Raw genomic sequence first — 22,577 nt, 5'->3', positions numbered from 1 at the left:
TTGATTTATCCTTGCTGTGAGTTAGGCTGCGTTACTGGCTGCTGTAACGTGGGACTTTAACGTCCCACTGTGAAACCAGCCGAAAAGGATTTATACAAATAACCAGCCTCCCTGCTTGCTCGAAGGGATTTATTTATTTTCAAAAGCACTTAGTGAATGGCAGTTGCTCCGTCCAACTGCCAAAAAAACTCTGTAACAAGAAGGGAAGCTGGTCAGCATCATGGTTTAAATTCCCTTTTAGGGAATATCTTTATAAAGAATAAAGGCCACGCTGAGAATCCCCCATGAAGAGATGGACTAGTCCAAAACCTGTCGGTAATGTCAGATTTCTACTACCTACTGTAAGTGACAGCAACACAGGAGAAAAGTAATTTATGGCTCATTTTACTCTGGAAAAAAAACATACTTCTTATTTGTTTATGTTTGCACTCATTTTAAATTTTAAAATTTTCGCCATAGTGCCTCTTTAATTGTCGGATTAGGATAACAGTGCTTAACTCCAGCAGGTCACACGATCTGTCAAACCTTCCCGTCACTTCCTGTTCCTTCAGCAGTCGGGGCAGGAACAGGAAGTGACGAAACTGCTAGAATTTTCTTATGTGTAACATCCAATGCCAGAAGAGAAGATGGAGAAACCTCCGACGGGGACACATGATCTCGTGACAACGATCAGTGGTGGCAGTTTTAAGACTTCCCCTCCTTTTGGAGTAGTTTATTCCCTCCTCCTCAATGAGCCTTGGAACAGGATATGGAGAAAGGACTTCCCAGCAGGGGCACAGACAGCAGCAAAACCCTAAGGCTGGATTCACACTGGTCTGTTTTTCTGTGTGTTTACTGCATAGGAAACTAAGAACCAATGTTAAGCAATGGGCTTGTCAAAGTGGACCTTAACTCAGAACTTCCTATCTACTCTAAAAGAAAAGCACACCATAATAACCTTTAAAGAAAAAAAAAAATCTTCGTTACAGCCGATACAAATCCTGCAATAAATCTGCAGTGTGGCTACTTCCTGCTTTCATGGAAGCAGACATATGGTTACCATCCTGTGTTTACACATTAGCTGCTCTGTTGAGGCAGCCAGCTGACACAGCTAAGATATTAAATTACAGTTGTGATTAGTCACCGATGAGGGGGAATTAGACAGGCTAAATTCCCTAAATACACACAGGGTGCGTGTGTGTGTGTGCGTGTGTTCCAGGGCTCTCTCTCGTGCACAGCGGTAACGGTGTTCGATTCCCCATGGACTAGTAGACCCCTGGCCAGGACTATGATGGGATTAGATTGTGAGCTCCTCTGAGGACAGTCAGTGACATGGACTATGTACACTATGTACTCTGTATAGCGCTGCAGAAGATGTCAGTGCTACATAAATACATAATAATAATAATAATAATATGGTAAGACAGACTAGGACTGAGGATAATAAGAGGCGTCCACACCTGTGACTGCTGCAGACTTAAGCACTTGTTATTGATCTGAGGAAGCGGGCCAGTACCCGTGGAACGTGTTGTCTTGTGCATCATTAACATTTATCTACCCAATTGGTTTGTTCTTTTATGAAAGTAAGACCAAATCTACTTCTATATTTTAGGATTTAGAATATAGAATATCTTTGGGTGCCTCCTACAGATCCTTTTAGCAATAGTTCAAAACCTCGGAGTAAAAGTATTGGACAACACATGTTTCAATTAACTAAGGAGAGCAACTAGCCAGTACCTGCTCAGCAGACCTGGGATACCGAACGGAAACTGTTAACCGGCTCTGTCGGTGGTTGCAGGAGTGCAACCCACCTTTGTGAGTATATATTTTATTATTCTGTTCTTATCCATATACAGTACCTAATGATACTGCACCATCAGGCTCCTGGCCTCATTATAAAATCTTGGCGGTTGGAAGCTCAACCACCAGGAGTCATCCTAAATCTTCTCTGAGGCCAGTCAGTGACATGACTATGTACTCTGTAAAATGCTGAAGAAGAGGTCAGTGCTATATAAATACATATTATTATTATTATTATTATTATTATTATTATTATGGTAGGACATTAGACTAGGACTATGGTAGGATTAGGTTGTGAGCTCCTCTGAGGACAGTCAGTGACATGACTATGCACTCTGTAATGTGCTGCAGAAGATGTCAGTGCTATATAAATACATAATAATAATATGGTAGGTCATTAGACTAGAACAGGAATAGATTGTGAGCTCCTCTGAGGACACGACTATAATGTACTCTAAAGTGCTGTGAAATATGGTACTATACAAGTACTCAATAATGCTAATAGTAACAAGAACAATAATGATAATAGTGATAGTAATCCGGTCTATACTGGAAACAGAAGACTGAATTGCTGGTGTTTAGCAGACAGTTGTAGCTCTTGCTGCTGTCTGACTTGGGCTTGTGATTTCCTGTGTAGATCACGCTGGCGGACACCTCAGGTATAGTGAGCGGTAGGACTGTGGTGAGCCAGGCTTCATGCACAAAGCCCGCTACCTGCAGAGACTAGCAGTGAATACAGCAACATACAGATACAGCAGCAGAAGCACAGAGTGCAGAGCTCCTAACTGACCCTTTTCAAAAAGGACTGTCCCTCTTTCATGTACAGATCTATCGTATTCCATATACAGTATATTGTTCCCCCAAAAAGAAATGCTCTCAGCTGCATGGTGTGCGATAGGTCTGAGTAACCCTCAGGTCCCATTGAAGAACCTCACCTTGGCAATTTTAGTGTCATCCTTCTTCTTTGCGTTCTGTAGGGATTCGTAGTGATGTCGCGCGCTGTCGAAGTCCACAAGCTTCCTCCCCCGCTTTGCAATCCGTGACTGGAAAACAAAAATATGCAATTACATTCATTCTTCCTATATAAGTGGTGTCTATAGATCAGTGTGCTGTAGGACAACTGCCACGCCCACAGACTACTCCTATGCTAGGTACACACGTTTTCGTTCGATAGATGCGTTCGATTGATAATTTCAGTCATGTCCGATATTACTCTCGAACGTTTTACTGCTCAATTTATATTCATAGAAGTGAATGGAAATTGAGAAGAAAAGGTAAGAGAATAGAGCGGGAAATCGAGCGGAAAACCGAATTGAAAATCGATCGAATGAGAAATCAAACCGAAAAAACGCATTATGTATACCCAGCATCAAGCCTGGTACAAACCTTCAAGACAGACACGAGCCAGGTGGCCGAGAGAGGGACAGGCACGAGCCAGGTGGCCAAGAGAGGGACGGGCACAAGCCAGGTGACCAAGAGAGGGACGGGCACGAGCCAGGTGGCCAAGAGAGGGACGGGCACGAGCCGGGTGGCCAAGAGAGGGACGGGCACGAGCCGGGTGGCCAAGAGAGGGACGGGCACGAGCCGGGTGGCCAAGAGAGGGACGGGCACGAGCCGGGTGGCCAAGAGAGGGACGGGCACGAGCCGGGTGGCCAAGAGAGGGACAGGCACGAGTCGGGTGGCCGAGAGAGGGACAGGCACGAGTCGGGTGGCCGAGAGAGGGACAGGCACGAGCCGGGTGGCCGAGAGAGGGACAGGCACGAGCCGGGTGGCCGAGAGAGGGACAGGCACGAGCCGGGTGGCAGAGAGAGGGACAGGCACGAGCCAGGTGGCCGAGAGAGGGACAGGCACGAGCCGGGTGGCCGAGAGAGGGACAGGCACGAGTCGGGTGGCCGAGAGAGGGACAGGCACGAGTCGGGTGGCAGAGAGAGGGACAGGCACGAGTCGGGTGGCCGAGAGAGGGACAGGCACGAGTCGGGTGGCCGAGAGAGGGACAGGCACGAGTCGGGTGGCCGAGAGAGGGACAGGCACGAGTCGGGTGGCCGAGAGAGGGACAGGCACGAGTCGGGTGGCCGAGAGAGGGACAGGCACGAGTCGGGTGGCCGAGAGAGGGACAGGCACGAGTCGGGTGGCCGAGAGAGGGACAGGCACGAGTCGGGTGGCCGAGAGAGGGACAGGCACGAGTCGGGTGGCCGAGAGAGGGACGGGCACGAGTCGGGTGGCCGAGAGAGGGACGGGCACGAGCCGGGTGGCCGAGAGAGGGACAGGCACGAGCCGGGTGGCAGAGAGAGGGACAGGCACGAGTCAGGTGGCCGAGAGAGGGACAGGCACGAGTCAGGTGGCCGAGAGAGGGACAGGCACGAGCCGGGTGGCAGAGAGAGGGACAGGCACGAGCCAGGTGGCCAAGAGAGGGACAGGCACGAGCCAGGTGGCCAAGAGAGGGACAGGCACGAGCCAGGTGGCCAAGAGAGGGACAGGCACGAGCCAGGTGGCCAAGAGAGGGACAGGCACGAGCCAGGTGGCCAAGAGAGGGACAGGCACGAGCCAGGTGGCCGAGAGAGGGACAGGCACGAGCCAGGTGGCCGAGAGAGGGACAGGCACGAGCCAGGTGGCCGAGAGAGGGACGTGCACGAGCCAGGTGGCCGAGAGAGGGACGGGCACGAGCCAGGTGGCCGAGAGAGGGACGGGCACGAGCCGGGTGGCCGAGAGAGGGACAGGCACGAGTCGGGTGGCCGAGAGAGGGACAGGCACGAGTCGGGTGGCCGAGAGAGGGACAGGCACGAGTCGGGTGGCCGAGAGAGGGACAGGCACGAGTCGGGTGGCCGAGAGAGGGACAGGCACGAGTCGGGTGGCCGAGAGAGGGACAGGCACGAGTCGGGTGGCCGAGAGAGGGACAGGCACGAGTCGGGTGGCCGAGAGAGGGACAGGCACGAGCCGGGTGGCCGAGAGAGGGACAGGCACGAGCCAGGTGGCCAAGAGAGGGACAGGCACGAGCCAGGTGGCCAAGAGAGGGACAGGCACGAGCCAGGTGGCCAAGAGAGGGACAGGCACGAGCCAGGTGGCCGAGAGAGGGACGGGCACGAGCCGGGTGGCCGAGAGAGGGACAGGCACGAGTCGGGTGGCCGAGAGAGGGACAGGCACGAGTCGGGTGGCCGAGAGAGGGACAGGCACGAGTCGGGTGGCCGAGAGAGGGACAGGCACGAGTCGGGTGGCCGAGAGAGGGACAGGCACGAGTCGGGTGGCCGAGAGAGGGACAGGCACGAGTCGGGTGGCCGAGAGAGGGACAGGCACGAGCCAGGTGGCCAAGAGAGGGACAGGCACGAGCCAGGTGGCCAAGAGAGGGACAGGCACGAGCCAGGTGGCCAAGAGAGGGACAGGCACGAGCCAGGTGGCCAAGAGAGGGACAGGCACGAGCCAGGTGGCCGAGAGAGGGACAGGCACGAGCCAGGTGGCCGAGAGAGGGACAGGCACGAGTCAGGTGGCCGAGAGAGGGACAGGCACGAGTCGGGAGGACAAGAGAGGGACAGGCACGAGTCGGGTGGCCGAGAGAGGGACAGGCACGAGTCGGGTGGCCAAGAGAGGGACAGGCACGAGTCAGGTGGCCAAGAGAGGGACAGGCACGAGTCGGGTGGCCGAGAGAGGGACAGGCACGAGCCGGGTGGCCGAGAGAGGGACAGGCACGAGCCGGGTGGCCGAGAGAGGGACAGGCACGAGCTGGGTGGCAGAGAGAGGGACAGGCACGAGTCGGGTGGCAGAGAGAGGGACAGGCACGAGTCGGGTGGCCAAGAGAGGGACAGGCACGAGTCAGGTGGCCGAGAGAGGGACAGGCACGAGCCGGGTGGCAGAGAGAGGGACAGGCACGAGTCGGGTGGCCAAGAGAGGGACAGGCACGAGTCAGGTGGCCGAGAGAGGGACAGGCACGAGCCGGGTGGCAGAGAGAGGGACAGGCACGAGTTGGGTGGCAGAGAGAGGGACAGGCACGAGCCGGGTGGCAGAGAGAGGGACAGGCACGAGTCGGGTGGCAGAGAGAGGGACAGGCACGAGCCAGGTGATGGAGAACCAGAAGTCCTCTACTTCTCCCAGGCAGGTAGTGCTACTTCGTGTCCTCACCTCTAATTTTCAGAAGTATCATTCCAGGTCGTGCAGGGTACAAACTTACCTTAATATCTGGAAACTGGCCGAGGTAGGTGTCCATTGTCAGTAGAGCCTGGTCCACCAGCTTCTGGTGATAATCTGTCCACAGCAGGTCATTATTCTGTTACATAAAACACAATAACTTCAGTAAGAAAAAGAAAAAAACAGAAGAAAATAAAAATCATAGCTACACATCACTGCAAGCACTTTCCCCACAAAACCGTAACAAACCACATGGTTGCCTTTTATGGATGCGATTGGCTGTCCTTGGTCGATGTTTATGGCACATCACAGTTCTGCTCGGGGCCACATTAGGTCATTCTGGAGTAAACTCAGAACTTTGCAACATACTGGAAGATATTCAGAAAGCCCGTACACACTGAAATCCAGATGTGTCGGTCATGTGATCTCCCCACATTAGGAACACATGTAAAATATATAATTTATGTCAGTAACTTCCTCCCCCTATAACAAGTAGAAACCTTAATCTGCAACAGCAACAAAATCATTTCACTGTGTCCATCATAAAAAACAAAAAACAAAACAAAACAGAGTTTTGATTTTTGTATGAAACTTAAAGGACAATTGTAGTGAGAAGAATAGAGGCTGCCATATTTATTTCCTTTTAAAAGGGAGTCTGAAGTCTTAAAAAAAAAAAATAAAAAAAAAAAATACTCACCTAAGGAGAGAGAAGGCTCAGAGTCCTATAGAGCCTTTCCGTTTCTCCTAGGGTTCCCGCATTCCAGCGCCGTCTCCCCTGTTAGCAATTGATCACTGCAGCAGGCTTTCGCACTCTTCAGAAGCCTGGGTGCTCCTAAAGTTGCGGCACTCCATACTGCGAATGCTTGCATTCTTGTGCACTCGCGCATGCGCAGTACAGAGCGGTCCGTCTTCAGAAGCACTCAGGCTTCCGAAGACTGGCGAAGCCTCCCACAGCGGTGGAAGTGAGCAGTCTCCAACCCATCGGTCAGAGGCTGCTAACGAGGAATCCAACGCTGGAACATAGGGACCCTAGGAAGAACGAGAACTCTCTAAACAATACCAGTTGCCCAGCACTCCTGCTGATCTATTTGGCTGCAGTAGTGTCTGACTCAAACACCTGAAACAAGCATGCGGCTAATCTTGTCAGAACACCTGATTTGTTGCATGCTTGTTCAGGGTCTATGGCTAAAAGTATTAGAGGCAGAGGATCAACAGGTCTGCCAGGCAACTGGTATTGCTTAAAAAGACATTAATATGGCAGCCTCCATATCCCTTATGCTTCACTTGTCCTTCAAAGTGGGATCGTCCCCATAAAAAAATCAAATTTCAACAGCAACTTGTCTGAGTGTATTAAGTGATAAAGGTGTTAATCTGGCATTCAAAACGTTCTCTGCTGTTATGGTTTGGAGTTATCACATACCTTAGGAGCACTGGCCCTTTAATTGCCAATGCCAAACAGTTGCATGCTGGGGGGGTCGTCTTTTTATCTATAACATATTCCTCCTCATCCCTTTATTTCCCTTTCCTAATAACATAAGACAGTGCACTTCCTAGTATAGACTTCAGTGGGAGTGTCTGAAGATTTTGGGAGGAGAATACACAAAATAGGAGAATAAAGAATACACAATTAGCAAGAGGAGAAAAAAAGTGAGGGAGGAAATGATGTCAGGGTTAGCTTCATTCAAAGGTAACCAAGATGGAAACTGTTTAGAATAGGATTCTCTGCTTTTCCTTTCTGAAATTCACAGGCATCATAACGTGGTCAGTGCAATACATCTGTTATGTAAGAAGAGCTAGGATTTATCTACTTCTATATGTTTTTGTATTTCTAGGTTAGCATGGGCCTCACTTGTTCTTTAAGTCAGATTGAAACAAATGGAGACTCTGGGCCAAGAGGCAGCTCTGCCATACTTTACTTGCCACCTGGCCCTTTTAAAAAGTCAAAATAGGGGTGGGATTAAAGGCTCAGGGAAAATGGCAGCTAAGTACCCGTACATGAACCAGGCCCTAAGCACCTGCCTACATGCCTTGTGGTTCATCTGTCTTTTAATGAAATTCAACCATTTTCTGTTTCTCCACATTGGAGCACCCCAGATATTTACCTGTTGTGTATGTGGTAAGGCCAGGGGAGTGGAAAGAGGGGGTTCGGGATTCAGAGTTACTACAGAAGAATTAAGGAGGACCCTGGGATGTATTAAAGTGACCCTGTTGTGAGAGGGATAAGGTGTTAGCCAGATTTCCTTTTAAACAATGCCAGTTGCCTGGCTGTCCGGATGAGATTTTTGGCTTCAGTAGGGTCTGACACACACCTGGAACAAGCACATGGTTGGTGTGGTCAAACCTTATCCAGAGTTGCCTCCTCAATCTAAAGGGACCCATACACCTAACGATTTTCCAGCCGATATACAGCAGATTCGATCACTGATCAAATCTGCTGTGAAATCGTTGCGCAAACGCTGACCAAACAATAGATTTCCGTCCGAAATCTATCGTTCCCGTCGATCCGTCCATGCGGAAGATTTCGCTCAATCGCCGGCAGGCTGGGACTGCGTCAATAGCGGCGTTCGAATGCCCGACGACCGATGCTAGCGGCAATACATTACCTGCTCTGCCCGGCGCGTGTCCCCACTGTCACCACTGCTGCTTCTCTGCTGGGCTCCAGAAGGCTTCACTTCTTCCTGTCCGGACAGGAAGATTAAACAGTAGAGCGCCCTCTACTGTTTAAACTTCCCCGGACAGGAAGTTCAGTGAAGCTTCAGCCCTGGAACTGAGCGCAGAGAAGAAGACAGCGGAGACCGGGAGACTCACGCCGGCTGGATCAGGTAATGTATGCTGGGGGTGGCAGCTCCACAGATGGTGAATCGATTTCATGCTGAAATCGATTCACAATCTGTTTGCAGTAAAGGCAGCCATACGATCCCTCTCTGATCAGATAGAGATCTATCTGTTGGTTGATCTGATGGCAAATCGACCAGTGTATGGCCACCTTAAGTATGTGGCTTTAGATAATTAGAGGCAGAAGATCAGCATGACAGCCAAGCATGTGTTTTTGCTTAAAAAGGAAATAAATATGGCAGCCTCCATAACCCTTATTATAAGGTCACTTTATGATGTAAATTACAGCAGATGAGAATTAGAAGGAAAAAAAAAAAAAATTAGAACTAAAGCCGATATAGGGAGAAAGATCGAGAGAAATCTTCAAAACCCTATGGGATAATCCTTACCCAAATATTAAAAATGTACATTTTGTAAACCTATGGATAAACAAAGGTTTAGTACATCAAATATCTAACAGCACTTTCTACTTTTGAAGAGTTACATAATTTTTCACTAGGTCATAAATGCTATCGATATTTACAACACAATTAATATCGATTTCCCAACTATTACTACTAGCCGTGTAAACTTATTAATTTATCATTATTAGATACATATAAACAAAAAAGGTTTTGCTTAAACTTGTTATTCTGCTTTGCTGGACGTCATGGAAAATTATTAACTTCTACTTGTAAGACTAAATGGGAATACGATGGTCTACGCCGGTTTTTTCAATCAATATTTGGCATGATAGAGGATTTCTCTCATCTCTCTTAAAGTGGGATTCTACTCTGGAAACATACAGTATATTAGATACATAATAGCACATTTGAAAGCATTCCCAAGCATGCCCTGTGTGTTAAAACATTTACTTTTACTGCAGAGAGCAGGAGTCTCATCGGCAAAGGCAGAAGAAATAATCTGCCACCGATTTGATTCTGTTCCCTCCTCCCTCTGCTGATGAAGCACAACACCCTGGAAACAGCCAAGTCACTTCAGCAGAAATGATTTTGCGATTGCGGGGAAAAAAAAAAAAAAAAAAAAAAACACGAGAAATTTAGAGGAAAGTGATTTTCGGCCCTCACTCTGTGGGCCCCATTCTATTGACTTTAATTAGCCTAGCACTTTGGGATCACTGGTAAAAATGGTAGCAATTACAAAAGGGTTTCTAAAGGGGCTCTAGTGAGCTAGATTCCCTGAAGGCATATGCCTCAGAGAGTTTCAACCACCAAGATATCATAATCTGCTCTCTGCAGTGAAAGTAAACGTTTTTTACACACAGGGAATGTGTGGGAATGCTTTCAAATGTTCTTTCATGTAACTAAGAGCAGTTACTGAAATGTTAGTTTTGGGGGTAGAATACCACTTTTAAATGATTCCCAAAAAAACAAAAATTAAATCAACCCTCACATGTACATGAAATCCCCTGAAGATCACCCAGAACAGGAGATCTTCCCTTCTATTGGACAAGACTTGCACGGCATTTTGGGTTCTTGCTCTTTTAACCATCCTGACGTTCTATTTTTTTGCGCCATGTGGCCGCAGGTGGCTTTTTTTTTTTTTTTTTTTAAATAAATGTGTTTACGTTGGTGTAGCTAGCACTTGGCTAGCTACACTTCTCCTGTCCCTCCCCCCCCCCAGTCCCCCGGCACTGCTCCCCCCCCCTCCGATCGCGCTGCCAGCAATATTTACCTGGCCGCGATCCCGTGATGGCCGAGACTTCTGCCATAGCTTCAGGCATTGCTATGGCGACGATCGGCATGCCGTCTGACATCGACGTCATGCGCAATTCCGTTCGCCGCCATAGAGACCCCTGGAGGTTATGGAGAGGCTGCACCGGCGCGGGCTCCGGGGGGGGGGGGGGGGGGGTATGTATTCCGCGGCGATCGGGGGGTATCAGAGCTGGCCGGCGGCGATCGGGGGTGGGGGGGGTTGTGATATAGCTAGCCACGTGCGAGCTACATACCCCACAGAAAATGTCATTTAAAAAAAAAGACCCTCCAGGGGCTGAGCAATCCACCGCGGCGGTAATGGACGAGCTGAGCTCATCATTACCACCAAGGTAGTTAGGGCCCTCTTCCACTGTGTTTGCGATGCTGAATCGCAAAGTCGCAAATCACTAGCGATTTTTAATCGCTAGGGTTTGCAAAATAACATAGGAATCGCAGTAGGTATTTTCCACTACCGCGATTTGCTTTTACCAAAGCATGATCGCACCTTGGAGCTATTTTTACCGCAATTTTGCTATGCGGTGTATTGCATAGCAAAATCTCGATCACAATCGTGCAAAAAAGATTTGGGACTTACTGAATCGCAATTGCTAGCGTTTAGCGCAAGCACTAGCGATTGCTAGTGGAAAAGTGCCCCAACACTTGATAGAGGTCAGAAGCTGTAATTTTGCATGATTGCATGATGCTAATTAGCAACAAATGGGAAAATCTCCAGTTCTGGTTAAACCCGGGTGTTTGGTGGATTTCAGATATCACATGTAAGGATAGTCAATGAGATGCAAATAATTTTGCGTTCATGTAGCATTATGCAAATATATGCAGATTTAAAATGAACCAATCAAATCCTGCTGAGGTAAAATGTGATTGGTCCATTTTCAAGCTGAATTTGCAAACTTCTGCATCAACTCCAAATTTGCATCTCATTGACCGCCCCTAATCACATGTTTACCACATATGATAAGCGTCTGCCCTAATCAAGTCCAAATCCCCTGTGTTTAAGGGTACGTACAGACATACGATAACGATCGTTCGTTCTGAACGACGAACGATGTTAAAGGAGGTATCGGCCGATGATCATTTGAAGAAAGGCTACTTTGAACATCGTTCGTGTATGAACGATCTTGGAACGAGCGTTGCGTGCGCAACGATGTATAAACTGATTTCAAACACAATTGTCAAAAAGAACTGTTTGAGCATGTGCAAAGCTTTGAGAACGAACGATCAACGACTGATCGTTGTACAGACATTACTTTTTGAACGATGGTCGTTGGAAAAGATCTGGCAGAATGGATCGTTCTTTACCAACGACATATCTCGTTGGTCGGTCGTTTTAATGATCGTTTGTGCACTTTTTACGAACGATCGTCGGGCAATGCCGTCGGTAACGATCGTTTTAAACGACTATAGTCGCATGTCTGTACACACCCTTACGTACCAAGACCCATATGCAATTTTCTCCAAGGTGGTCATTTTTCCAACTCCTTTTTAAAATAACTTTTCACCACTTTGTAATTGGAAAAAGTGCCAAAAAGTAGGCGAAAAGTACTTTCAAAATTATTCTGAGTATTTGCTCGATTGCTGGAGGTTTAAAGAAAACCTATAACTAAAAAAAAGGGGCGGAAATTGCCAATCGCTGTTGGTCCGCTCTACTGCGCAGGCGCAAGTCTCCTGCACGTGCGCAGTAGAGCGGACCCAACAGAGATCGGCTATTTCTGCCTAGCTCTGTGCTGAGAGCCGCAACAGCTCCCCCGCTGGAACCAGGGAAGGTAAATATATCAGGCTTGTCGAGCCAGGATTGCGGGTCGCTTCGGGGGGAGCCAGCGCTGGACTGCCTGCAGCTACAGGGGAGGGGGAAGCCTCATTGGGACCCTGAGACTTCCCCCTCCAGAGCTAAGTACCCCCCAGGGGACATTTTTTTTTTATTACAGAGTCTCTTTAAAGGGCATTGAGGCTGCATTTCCACTCGTGCGGTGCGAATCGCCGCGGTAAAAATTTACATGCGGATGCGAATTTCGCATGCGGGTCTATGCGAATTTTCATGCAAATTCGCATGAAAATTTGCATGGATGACGAGGTATGCGAATTTAACCATGGCAGTTCTGGTGTGCTTTTCCATTGTTTCTATGCGAATTTTCATGCAAATTTGCATGAAAATTCGCACATCCAAACCTCACGCGAATTTTTTATTAAATACATTGTATGCGATTCGCATAGCGGTATGTGGTATGCGAATTCTGATGGCTCTGCCATGCGAATTTTTTCTGCACAGAAAAACGCAAAGGAATCCTGACAAGTGGAAACAGTCCCATTCATTTGTATTGCTTGCGAAAAACGCATGCAAATTCGCGATAGTGGAAATGGGCCCTTATTGATTAGGTTTGTAAATATCACCTTGGGGAAAAACTTACAAGAAAAAGTTAGTAGCAAATTGGCCCTAATAAGGCCAGTGAAGTGCATACATGTAATTAAAGGACTTATTTCCTTTTAAACAATACCAGTTACTTGGCATTCCTGCTGAACTATTTGGCTGCAGTAGGGACTGAATCACACCAGAAACAAGCATGCAGCTAATCTTGTCAGATCTGACAATAATGTCATGAACACCTGATCTGCTGCATGCTTGTTCAGGGTCTATGTCTAAAAGTATTAGAGGAAGGAGGTCAGCAAGACAGCCAGGCAACTGGTATGGTTTAAAAGGAAATATGGCAGCCTCCATGCCCCTCGTCACAGTTGTCCTTAAGGCGCAAGGAGATTTGGGCGCAGGGTAAAACCGAAAAATCAGCTCACCCTGCTTCTGCAAAAGTCCCGGTGGCATGAATTACTATTCCCCATCCAGGCCACCATTGACACTGGGGAAAGAGGCAACTGGGCTTCCAGCTATTGCTGGCTGCCACATTACGCTGTTTTTAATGGTAATTTGGGCACCGTCTTTTGTCGGTGCACAAATTACTGACTGAGGGCCACTATAGCCGTAATTCTCATTACTGACTATGACGGTGCCCATATTTCCAGCGCGGTTTTTGCTCGCAGTGAAGCGCCCCGAGGAAGAGTGTGACCCGCAGCCGCTGCTCACCTCTGCGATCTTGTTGGTGTCGTCTCTACCAGGCCATTCCGGCTCGTAGACTTCTTGCAAACACTCTGTTAGCTTTTTGGAGGCTTCGTGCATAGCTGGGAGGAGACAGACAGGTGAGGTGAGGACAGGGGGAGGGGCTTCCAGACAATAAGTGATGAGCAAACATTTCACATAATCTTATTTATCATAATTTCGGGTAAAAATCATAATTCATTTTGTTTGTAATTGTAAACAGGGACAGTAATTGAGTAATTTTCATGTAATTTTGCGCCAACTTTAGCGCTTACTAGCAAAGCCCCCATACTTACCATCATCACCAAAATTGTTATGTATGTTAAGGAGAGAAGGGTAAGGAGAGAAGGGTAAGGAGAGAAGGGTAAGGAGAGAAGGGTAAGAAGAGAAGGGTAAGGAGAGAAGGGTAAGGAGAGAAGGGTAAGAAGAGAAGGGTAAGAAGAGAAGGGTAAGGAGAGAAGGGTAAGGAGAGAAGGGTAAGAAGAGAAGGGTAAGAAGAGAAGGGTAAGGAGAGAAGGGTAAGGAGAGAAGGGTAAGGAGAGAAGGGTAAGGAGAGAAGGGTAAGGAGAGAAGGGTAAGGAGAGAAGGGTAAGGAGAGAAGGGTAAGAAGAGAAGGGTAAGGAGAGAAGGGTAAGGAGAGAAGGGTAAGGAGAGAAGGGTAAGAAGAGAAGGGTAAGGAGAGAAGGGTAAGAAGAGAAGGGTAAGAAGAGAAGGGTAAGGAGAGAAGGGTAAGAAGAGAAGGGTAAGGAGAGAAGGGTAAGGAGAGAAGGGTAAGGAGAGAAGGGTAAGGAGAGAAGGGTAAGGAGAGAAGGGTAAGGAGAGAAGGGTAAGGAGAGAAGGGTAAGGAGAGAAGGGTAAGGAGAGAAGGGTAAGGAGAGAAGGGTAAGGAGAGAAGGGTAAGGAGAGAAGGGTAAGGAGAGAAGGGTAAGGAGAGAAGGGTAAGGAGAGAAGGGTAAGGAGAAGAGTAGGAACAAGGCAAAAAAAAAAAAAAAAAGAAGGTTCTCAAAAATACCTTGTAGTTTGAGAAAACGTAATTTTAAAATTGCAAAGGAAATAGGTTTTTTTAAAACACATTTTCCCTTTCTCCTTAACATAGGAATTTTGATGTCAATAGCGTGTGTGGGGGCTTTGCAATAAACCGCTACAGACGGCACAAAATTACACGACAATTACGAATGAATTACACAAATGTCCAAATCCTAATTAAATATGGCCATAATTGCGAAGATGGATACAAACTGTCATGTAATCGTAATTAGCAGATTACGTTCATCACTATGAATACACCATAATAAATATAAAGTACATAAAATACAATAAAGATAAAAATATATAGAATATACATATACATATAAGAGAAATGCCTATGGTTTCTATTATTAAGCAGGGCCAGGCCTTACATTTCACAGCAGCCAGGTACGTCCTGAGGTCCTTCTGTAGTTTGGAGCCTTCTGTCTGCAAAGGAAAGCAGATCACATGATCAGATCAGTGGACTCTTTATTAGCAAAAAAAACACACTGGAAGTATAAGCAGTTTAAAAACACACCATAGCAGATAGCAGATCCTTATGGTCAGATTGTGGTAAACAAACTTTCATACACAGATAGAAATTTCCTGCAGACTCTTACATTGGCCAAAATGTTTCACTGAACTTCAGCTAACCAGTAAACTCTTTTCAGATAGACTGATTAACTGAAAGGGTAAATGCTGCACGGGGAGAGCCACTATGCAGCACTGTGCAGGGGTGGAGCAGCTGAGGAAGGCTGTGCAAGGTGGAGCCGCTGGGGATGGCTGCGCAGGGGAGGAGTCACTATGCAGCACTGTGCAGGGGAGGAGCCGCTGGGGAAGGCTGCGCAGGGGAGGAGCCGCTGGGGAAGGCTGCGCATGTAGGGGAAAGCAACTAGGGAACACTGCAGGGGAACACTGTACATTGGGGGGGTTGGGCTGGGCAATGTCTTGTATTGGGGGAAGTCACTAGGAAATGTTGTGCAAGTGGGGTGGGGGGGCATGCTGTGAAGTGGATTAGCTGTTGGGGAAACTGCTCAGGGTGGGAGGGGAACTTTTGTGCAGGGGAGGAGCTGCTAGGGTATGGTTGGATGAAAATAAAAGCTATAGCTGGAGCAGACCAAAGTTAAAAAATATTTCAAGCGCATCACCACATTCATCAAGAAACAAAAATCCTTATCAAATCTATATTTCAAACATGTGACGTGCTTCCCAACCCCTCCCAGTGTTGCCAACTCATCCCTTTAATTACTGACACATCTAAGTTATACAGGTTCTGGGGCTATTTGCACATAATCAGTGCCTTAACTGCATCTACCTAGCCACAAAACCTGTATAAATCATATGTGTCAGTAATTAAAGGGATGAGTTGGCAACACTGACCCCTCCTCTGAACCTGTCTATATACTTCACTGGGAAAGCCGCTTTCCATGGCTGTCCGCTCTGAGATGGGAGCTATTACTCCCAGCAGCTGTGTACGCAGAGCATGCATCCCCACAAGTGTGAGGATATCGCCTCCCTGTGGAATAAATTGGTCACTGCAGTAAACCCAATAAAGTTGTAAAGGTTTGAAGGAGGGCAACCCTTTTCACTACTTCCTGGGGAAAAAAGGCGAAAACCAAGTCACAAACTGTTGCTATGGTTTCCAGTAAGACAGTACTGTCTCCCGCCACATCTCATTGCAGTGGCCCTGAAAGTCTATGAGACATGACACATAGCATGCGGTGCAACGCGACAGAAGTGCTCTGGGCACCGCAGAAGTAACGCATAAACTGCAGTGCATTGCCCTGTGTTATTGTTCGGGTGCTATTCTACTACACATCACTACAGGGCCTTTGTGCAGAAAGAGGAAGGATGGGATAAAAATAAAAAGTTCTATAAGAAAGTATTCTATGCAGGAAACGCAAATCACTTCTACAGAAAAGTTGGGTGTTTTTCCTGGAACTTCCTCCTAAAACATGTGTTCCCATTATTTTGTCTGGCTGAGGTCACCACGGGCATGCTAGAAAGGACAAGAGGACAAAAAAAAAAAAAAAAGGAGGAGGACATGGGGCAGGCTACTAGACAGTAAATGGACAGTGGCTAGCTAGACAGGTCTAGAGGGCAGGGGCAGGCTAGACACCCGGCCCAGACGGCAGAAGAGGGCAGGGGCGGCCCAGACGGCAGGAGAGGGCAGGTCTAGACAGGAGAAGAGGGCAGGCCTAGAGACAGGAGAAGAGGGCAGGCCTAGAGACAGGAGAAGAGGGCAGGCCTAGAGACAGGAGAAGAGGGCAGGCCTAGAGACAGGAGAAGAGGGCAGGCCTAGAGACAGGAGAAGAGGGCAGGCCTAGAGACAGGAGAAGAGGGCAGGCCTAGAGACAGGAGAAGAGGGCAGGCCTAGACGGGACTAGAGGGCAGGGGCTGGCCTAGACGGGACGAGAGGGCAGGGGCGGGCTAGACGGGACGAGAGGGCAGGGGCGGGCTAGACGGGACAAGAGGGCAGGGGCGGGCTAGACGGGACGAGAGGGCAGGGGCGGGCTAGACGGGACGAGAGGGCAGGGGCGGGCTAGACGGGACGAGAGGGCAGGGGCAGGCTAGACGGGACGAGAGGGCAGGGGCGGGCTAGACAGGACGAGAGGGCAGGGGCGGGCTAGACAGGACGAGAGGGCAGGGGCGGGCTAGACAGGACGAGAGGGCAGGGGCGGGCTAGACAGGACGAGAGGGCAGGGGCGGGCTAGACAGGACGAGAGGGCAGGGGCGGGCTAGACAGGACGAGAGGGCAGGGGCAGGCTAGACAGGACTAGAGGGCAGGGGCAGGCTAGACAGGACTAGAGGGCAGGGGCGGGCTAGACGGGAGGAGAGGATAGGGAGAGAAAATCCTTCCTCCTTGCCGTTCCAGCACTGAGACTCCCACAAGCCTCTCTCGCATTTGCAATAGCTTGCAAGAGCGTTTAATTTGCTCTTTTCCTGGTTGAGTAGCAGATTTTTTTCCCCTCAACACAATTGTTAATAGGTGTTGGAATACATACATGCAACAGCCTTCATACTTAGACTGTGTGTATGCTAAATGGCCACAAGATGGCACTGTGAATTTGTAAATGTGCCACTGTGTTTTTCTTGTGTAATTTGTTGCTTCTGACACTGAGATGTTTATGCTGACATGTTGCTGTTATCGCCTAGTGATACTCCAGTTAAAGGGACACTTAAGTAAAAAAAAAAATAAATGAGTTTTACTCACCTTGGGCTTCCACTAGCCCCCTGCAGCTGTCCGGTGCCCTCGCCGTCTCCCTCCGATCCTCCTGGCCCTGCCAGCAGCCACTTCCTGTTTAGGTGACAGGAGCTGACAGGCTGGGGACGCGAGTGATTCTTCGCGTTCCTGGCCACAATAGCGCCATCTATGCTGCTATAGCATATATCATATACTATATAGCAGCATAGAGGGTGCTAATGTGTCTGGGAACGCGAAGAATCACTCGCGTCCCCAGCCTGTCAGCTCCTGTCACCGAAACAGGAAGTGGCTGCCGGCGGGGCCAGGAGGATCGGAGGGAGATGGCGAGGGCACCGGACAGCTGCAGGGGGCTATTGGAAGCCCTAGGTGAGTAAAACTCATTTTTTTTTGTTTGACTTAAGTGTCCCTTTAAGCCTATCCTATTGGTTGTCACTGAGCTGTCACGGTGCAACTCTTAAAATGACATCTGTCCATCTGCCTAAAATAATCCTAATCCTTTGTACGACAGGCAATTCAATCAAATTATTGCATTGGCAGATAACCCCCCCCCCCCCCCAAAAAAAAATCCTGCAGACCATTAGAAAACTAACCTTTTAACTGAGAGATATATGGAGGCGTCTCTCTAATGCCTTTAGCCATAGCCCCTGAACAAGCATGCAGCAGATCTGGTGTCTCTGACTTAAAGGGAAGGTCCAGGGTAAAAAAAAAAAAAATAATAATAATAAACAAAAATCTACTTAGCTGGGGCTTCTTCCAGCCCCTGGCAGCCTTCCTGTGTCCTTGCCGCAGCTCCGGTGGCTCCCGGGCCCCTTCCTGCGCTCCATCATACGGCTCACCGAGTCATCCAGGCTGTACTGCGCAGGTGCAGAACTACTGCACCCATGCAGAACAGTCCAGATGACGTCAGCACAACTGAGAGCTGCTCGCGCAGGCGCAGTGGGCATCTTGCGCCGGAGGGGACCCTGGGCCACCAGCAGGAAGCAGAGCTGCGGCAAGGGCACAGGACGGCTAGCAGAGGGGCTGGAGGAAGCCCCGGCTAAGTGGATGTTTTTATTTTTAATGTTCTCGGATGTGTCCTTTAAAAGTCTGACTAGATTAGCTGCATGCTTGCTTCAGGTGTGTGATTCAGACACTACTGCAGCCAAAAATCAGCAGGGCTGCCAGGCAACTGGTATTGGTAAAAAGGAAACAAAATATGCCTGCCTACATATCCCTAACTGTTCAGGTGTGCCTTAGTCACCTGGGAGATGCTAGTGAATATTGATCACTCATGTTTGCGCACAACCCGCTGTGTCATGTGACAGGAACAGGAAACCACAGGTAACTGGTCATTCGAGTGTGTATATAAAATTGGCAATCCGTCTGATGGATTCAGGAATCAATTGCAACAAAATCGATCGCTAGAAAGACTGGTTGCGCTTTTCGGTTTGCGTGTGCCAGGCCTTCTATCAGGTGCCAACTGTCACGGACAAGACAACGTCAAAACCTTTCAACTTTAAAGCACACCTGAAGTGAGAGGGCAATGGAGGCTGCCATGTGTATTTCCTGTTAAACACTACTAGTTGCCTGGCAGCCCTGCTAATCTATTAAGCTGCAGTAGTGTCTGAATCACACCAGAAGCAAGCATGCAGCTAATCTTGCCAGATCTGACAATAATGTCAGAAACACCTGATCTGCTGCATGCTTGTTCAGGGGCTATGGCTAGAAGTATTCGAGGCAGAAGATCAGCAGGACTGCCAGGTAACTGGTATTGCTTAACAGGAAATAAATATAGCATCCTCCATATCACTCTTGCTTCAGTCCTTTAAAATATTGGTTCTTTTGGGTTTTTGCTTTTCATTTTCTAGACATTTCCATATCACTAGGACTGGAGAGAGCCACAGAGGTTAGAACGGTATCGTCAGGGCCGGATTTGTACTTTTTACCGCCCAAGGCCGACTATTACCAGCCGCCCCAACCGAAACCGTATCCTACCACCTCTCTCCACACACACCCATCCAAAAAAATTTGGGCCGATGGTGTCCACTATTGGGGCTAGTGCCAAGGTCTCCATGGCAACATGAAGTGAATCAATCACGTCACACGGGGGAACTGGTCAATCAAGCGATCTACAGGTGATGGGCGTGGTGGGAGCCATCCACCACACACACATTGTCAAAAGTGGCTCACAATTGGACATTGGGTGGGGTCAGCAACACGTAAAAGTGAGTCCTGTACCCACTGCTGTCTCCAGGATAACGGCGTGGCCAATCAATTAAGAAATGGGTACTGTGAGAGGCTGCCTTCTGTATTCTGTACTATTTGCTGGTGCTGCCCCTGGTTCTTTCATCCCCCACGCCAAGTGCGTGAGACCCGGCCTTCTGTAACTGCCTGTAGCTGCTGCTATGTCATTGGACAAGGCCTGGCTTTTTGCTAGTCACACACTGTTCACAAACGTTTGGTTAACGGACTGCAGCTGCCTGTAGCACAGCACAGGCAGATGCCAGCTGGTACTAATAGTGCAGTTATCCTGACCATTTTCATTTGTTTGGACACTTGCAAATAATGCCCTGCAAATAATGCCCACTGTGTGCAGGCCACCCCTTGTTTATCTGGTGCCCTAGGCCATGGCCTATGTGGCCTTGCCAGAAATCCGGCCATGGGTATCGTGCTGCAGTTTATAAGCCTGGAAAGGAAGGCAGAAAGTAACGACACAGCAGTGCGATTGTGGAAACAGACAGATGGGGCAGAAATGACCAGATACAGAAATTCCTTCCGGTTTCTAAAATAGAATCAGGAAGTTCTTTCCTTTACTACAAACTTACAGAGAGAGCAAAATTTATTTAAAGCTTTTTAGATTTCCTCACCATTAGCAGAGCGTCTGCCAAGTTGTGGATGGAGTGGAGAGCGGTCAGAATCGGTTGGGTTTTTTATGCTGTCAGTAAGGCCGGATTTTGTGCATTTTCCCCGCAGGTGGCAAGTAGCGCAGCGCTGCACTCGCCATTGATTTGAATGGCCCGCTTGGGATTCACACGGCATTCACGTTTTTGCCGTGAATTAAATATCTGCCAGCTCTCTGCTTTATCCCACACAGCGCACGCATTCCCAATTCAAATGAATTTGCAGCATCAAAAAAAAATAAAAAAATAAAAAAAATAAATGGTCATGCAGAAACAGCGATCCCAGACCACCACAAACCCTTAAAATGCCAGAGAAATCGTATTGGCAAGTGTGCTCCCAGCCTTACACAATTAATTCCCCTAGGCAAACATGGAATGGGAGGCCTGTCTGGTGTCAGAAGGGCCATATTCTGGAGGCCTGTCTGGTGTCAGAAGGGCCATATTCTGGAGGCCTGTCTGGTGTCAGAAGGGCCATATTCTGGAGGCCTGTCTGGTGTCAGAAGGGCCATATTCTGGAGGCCTGTCTGGTGTCAGAAGGGCCATATTCTGGAGGCCTGTCTGGTGTCAGAAGGGCCATATTCTGGAGGCCTGTCTGGTGTCAGAAGGGCCATATCCTGGAGGCATGTCATGGGTCAGAAGGGCCCTATTCTGGAGGCATGTCTGGTGTCAGAAGGGCCATATATTGTAGAGGCATGTCTGGGATCAGAAGGACTGTGTTCTGAAGGCACGTCTGCGGTCAGAAGGACCATTTTTTGGAGACATGTCTGGGGATAGACAGGACAGATTTTGGAGAAATGACTGATTCAGCTCGAGTCTTAGGTACCAGTCAGACATCCATGATGAGAAGGCGGATATGAAACGTTTTCCAGGATAAGGGAGACAAGTCCGGCATTTTATCTGCGAGTTTTCAGAACCATATTTCACTGTGACCCCATAACTCAGGTCAGTATTTCTGGTCTCAGCAGCGGTTAATGAGAGCCAGACTCCGCACGAGAACATGTGCTGCATCTTCAGCGCTAATCGCTCCCATCCAGCTGTTGTGAGCAGAGGGGGACGCCGCACGAATCTTTGTTTTGTCAGAAACTATTCCTGTTTGGCAGGCGAGATTCTATTTCACGAGGTTCATCAGATTTCCCCATCCAGATGTCCCAAGTTTCTCCTCTGTATTGCTCACTCAGCAACTCCTCTGTTCTCCGAGGCTTAGTCACGTCTGTGTACGCTCTGCAGGATGTTTTCACTGTACCGACCTCAGCCCAGCTTCCTGTCTGCAGGAGGCCAACAGTGCAAACCTCTCAGACAAAGCACATTCCAGACCCCAGGAGCTCCTTACCTGGGGATACAAAACAGCTAAACCTTCCACATCAAAGAGGAAAGCTCAGGTCAACAAGGTTTGCCTTACAGTGAAAGGAAACTGTCACTTTCATTAAAAAGTGCATGACAGTTCCCAAGGTGTAAATCCACAACTGACAGAGATGATGACCAAAGTACCTCTGCAGACCCTAAACTGCTAGTCATGTGGCCTGTGTACATGCTTCCAAAACACTTTTTGGTCAGCTCAGTAGGAGCGTCCTTTAGCCATATGGTGGCTCTTTTTTCCTCCACACATCTGGGTGTTCCAGGGTAAGATGAGGAGGAGCAGGAGATGCCAATTTGGCAACCCCAGACCATGGGAAGCATGGAAACAAAAGCTGGTGGGCACATCCACAGATACACAGAGGATCGAGGACAGAGGAATTTGGAACTCTTTGTGAACCCCCCAGTCCAGCATAGAAGACCCTCATTCCCCTCCTAGTCCAGCATAGGAGGCCCCCATCCCCTTTAGTTCAACGTAGAAGGACCTAAGCCTACATCTAGCCCTCCAAGCATAGGACGCCCTCACCTCCCTCCCTCACCCCCCGAATCCAACATAGGCCCCCCTCTCCCATCTAGCCCGGCATGGGAAGCCCTCCTCCCCCCTC

At 48.8% G+C, this 22,577-nt stretch overlaps 1 protein-coding gene across 13 annotated transcripts in view; it reads right to left on the bottom strand.

The window, feature by feature from the left end:
• Positions 1-22,577, bottom strand: part of BIN1 (bridging integrator 1) — a 181,206-nt gene that overhangs the window by 76,393 nt on the left and 82,236 nt on the right. For all 13 annotated transcript variants that reach the window (XR_011022888.1, XM_068246116.1, XM_068246117.1 and 10 more), the window contains 4 exons: positions 14,928-14,982; positions 13,516-13,610; positions 5,939-6,034; positions 2,715-2,822 (listed from right to left, as the gene is read on the bottom strand). Coding sequence is in view for 12 of the 13 variants with exons in the window: in XM_068246116.1 (XP_068102217.1) it covers positions 2,715-2,822; positions 5,939-6,034; positions 13,516-13,610; positions 14,928-14,982 (354 nt within the window). In the remaining variant the exon portion in view is untranslated. The remainder of the gene's footprint in view (positions 1-2,714; positions 2,823-5,938; positions 6,035-13,515; positions 13,611-14,927; positions 14,983-22,577) is intronic.

This window comes from Hyperolius riggenbachi, chromosome 7, assembly GCF_040937935.1.
Source record: "Hyperolius riggenbachi isolate aHypRig1 chromosome 7, aHypRig1.pri, whole genome shotgun sequence".
NCBI lineage: Eukaryota > Metazoa > Chordata > Amphibia > Anura > Hyperoliidae > Hyperolius > Hyperolius riggenbachi.
This window is presented reverse-complemented; position numbering and strand designations above follow the sequence as displayed.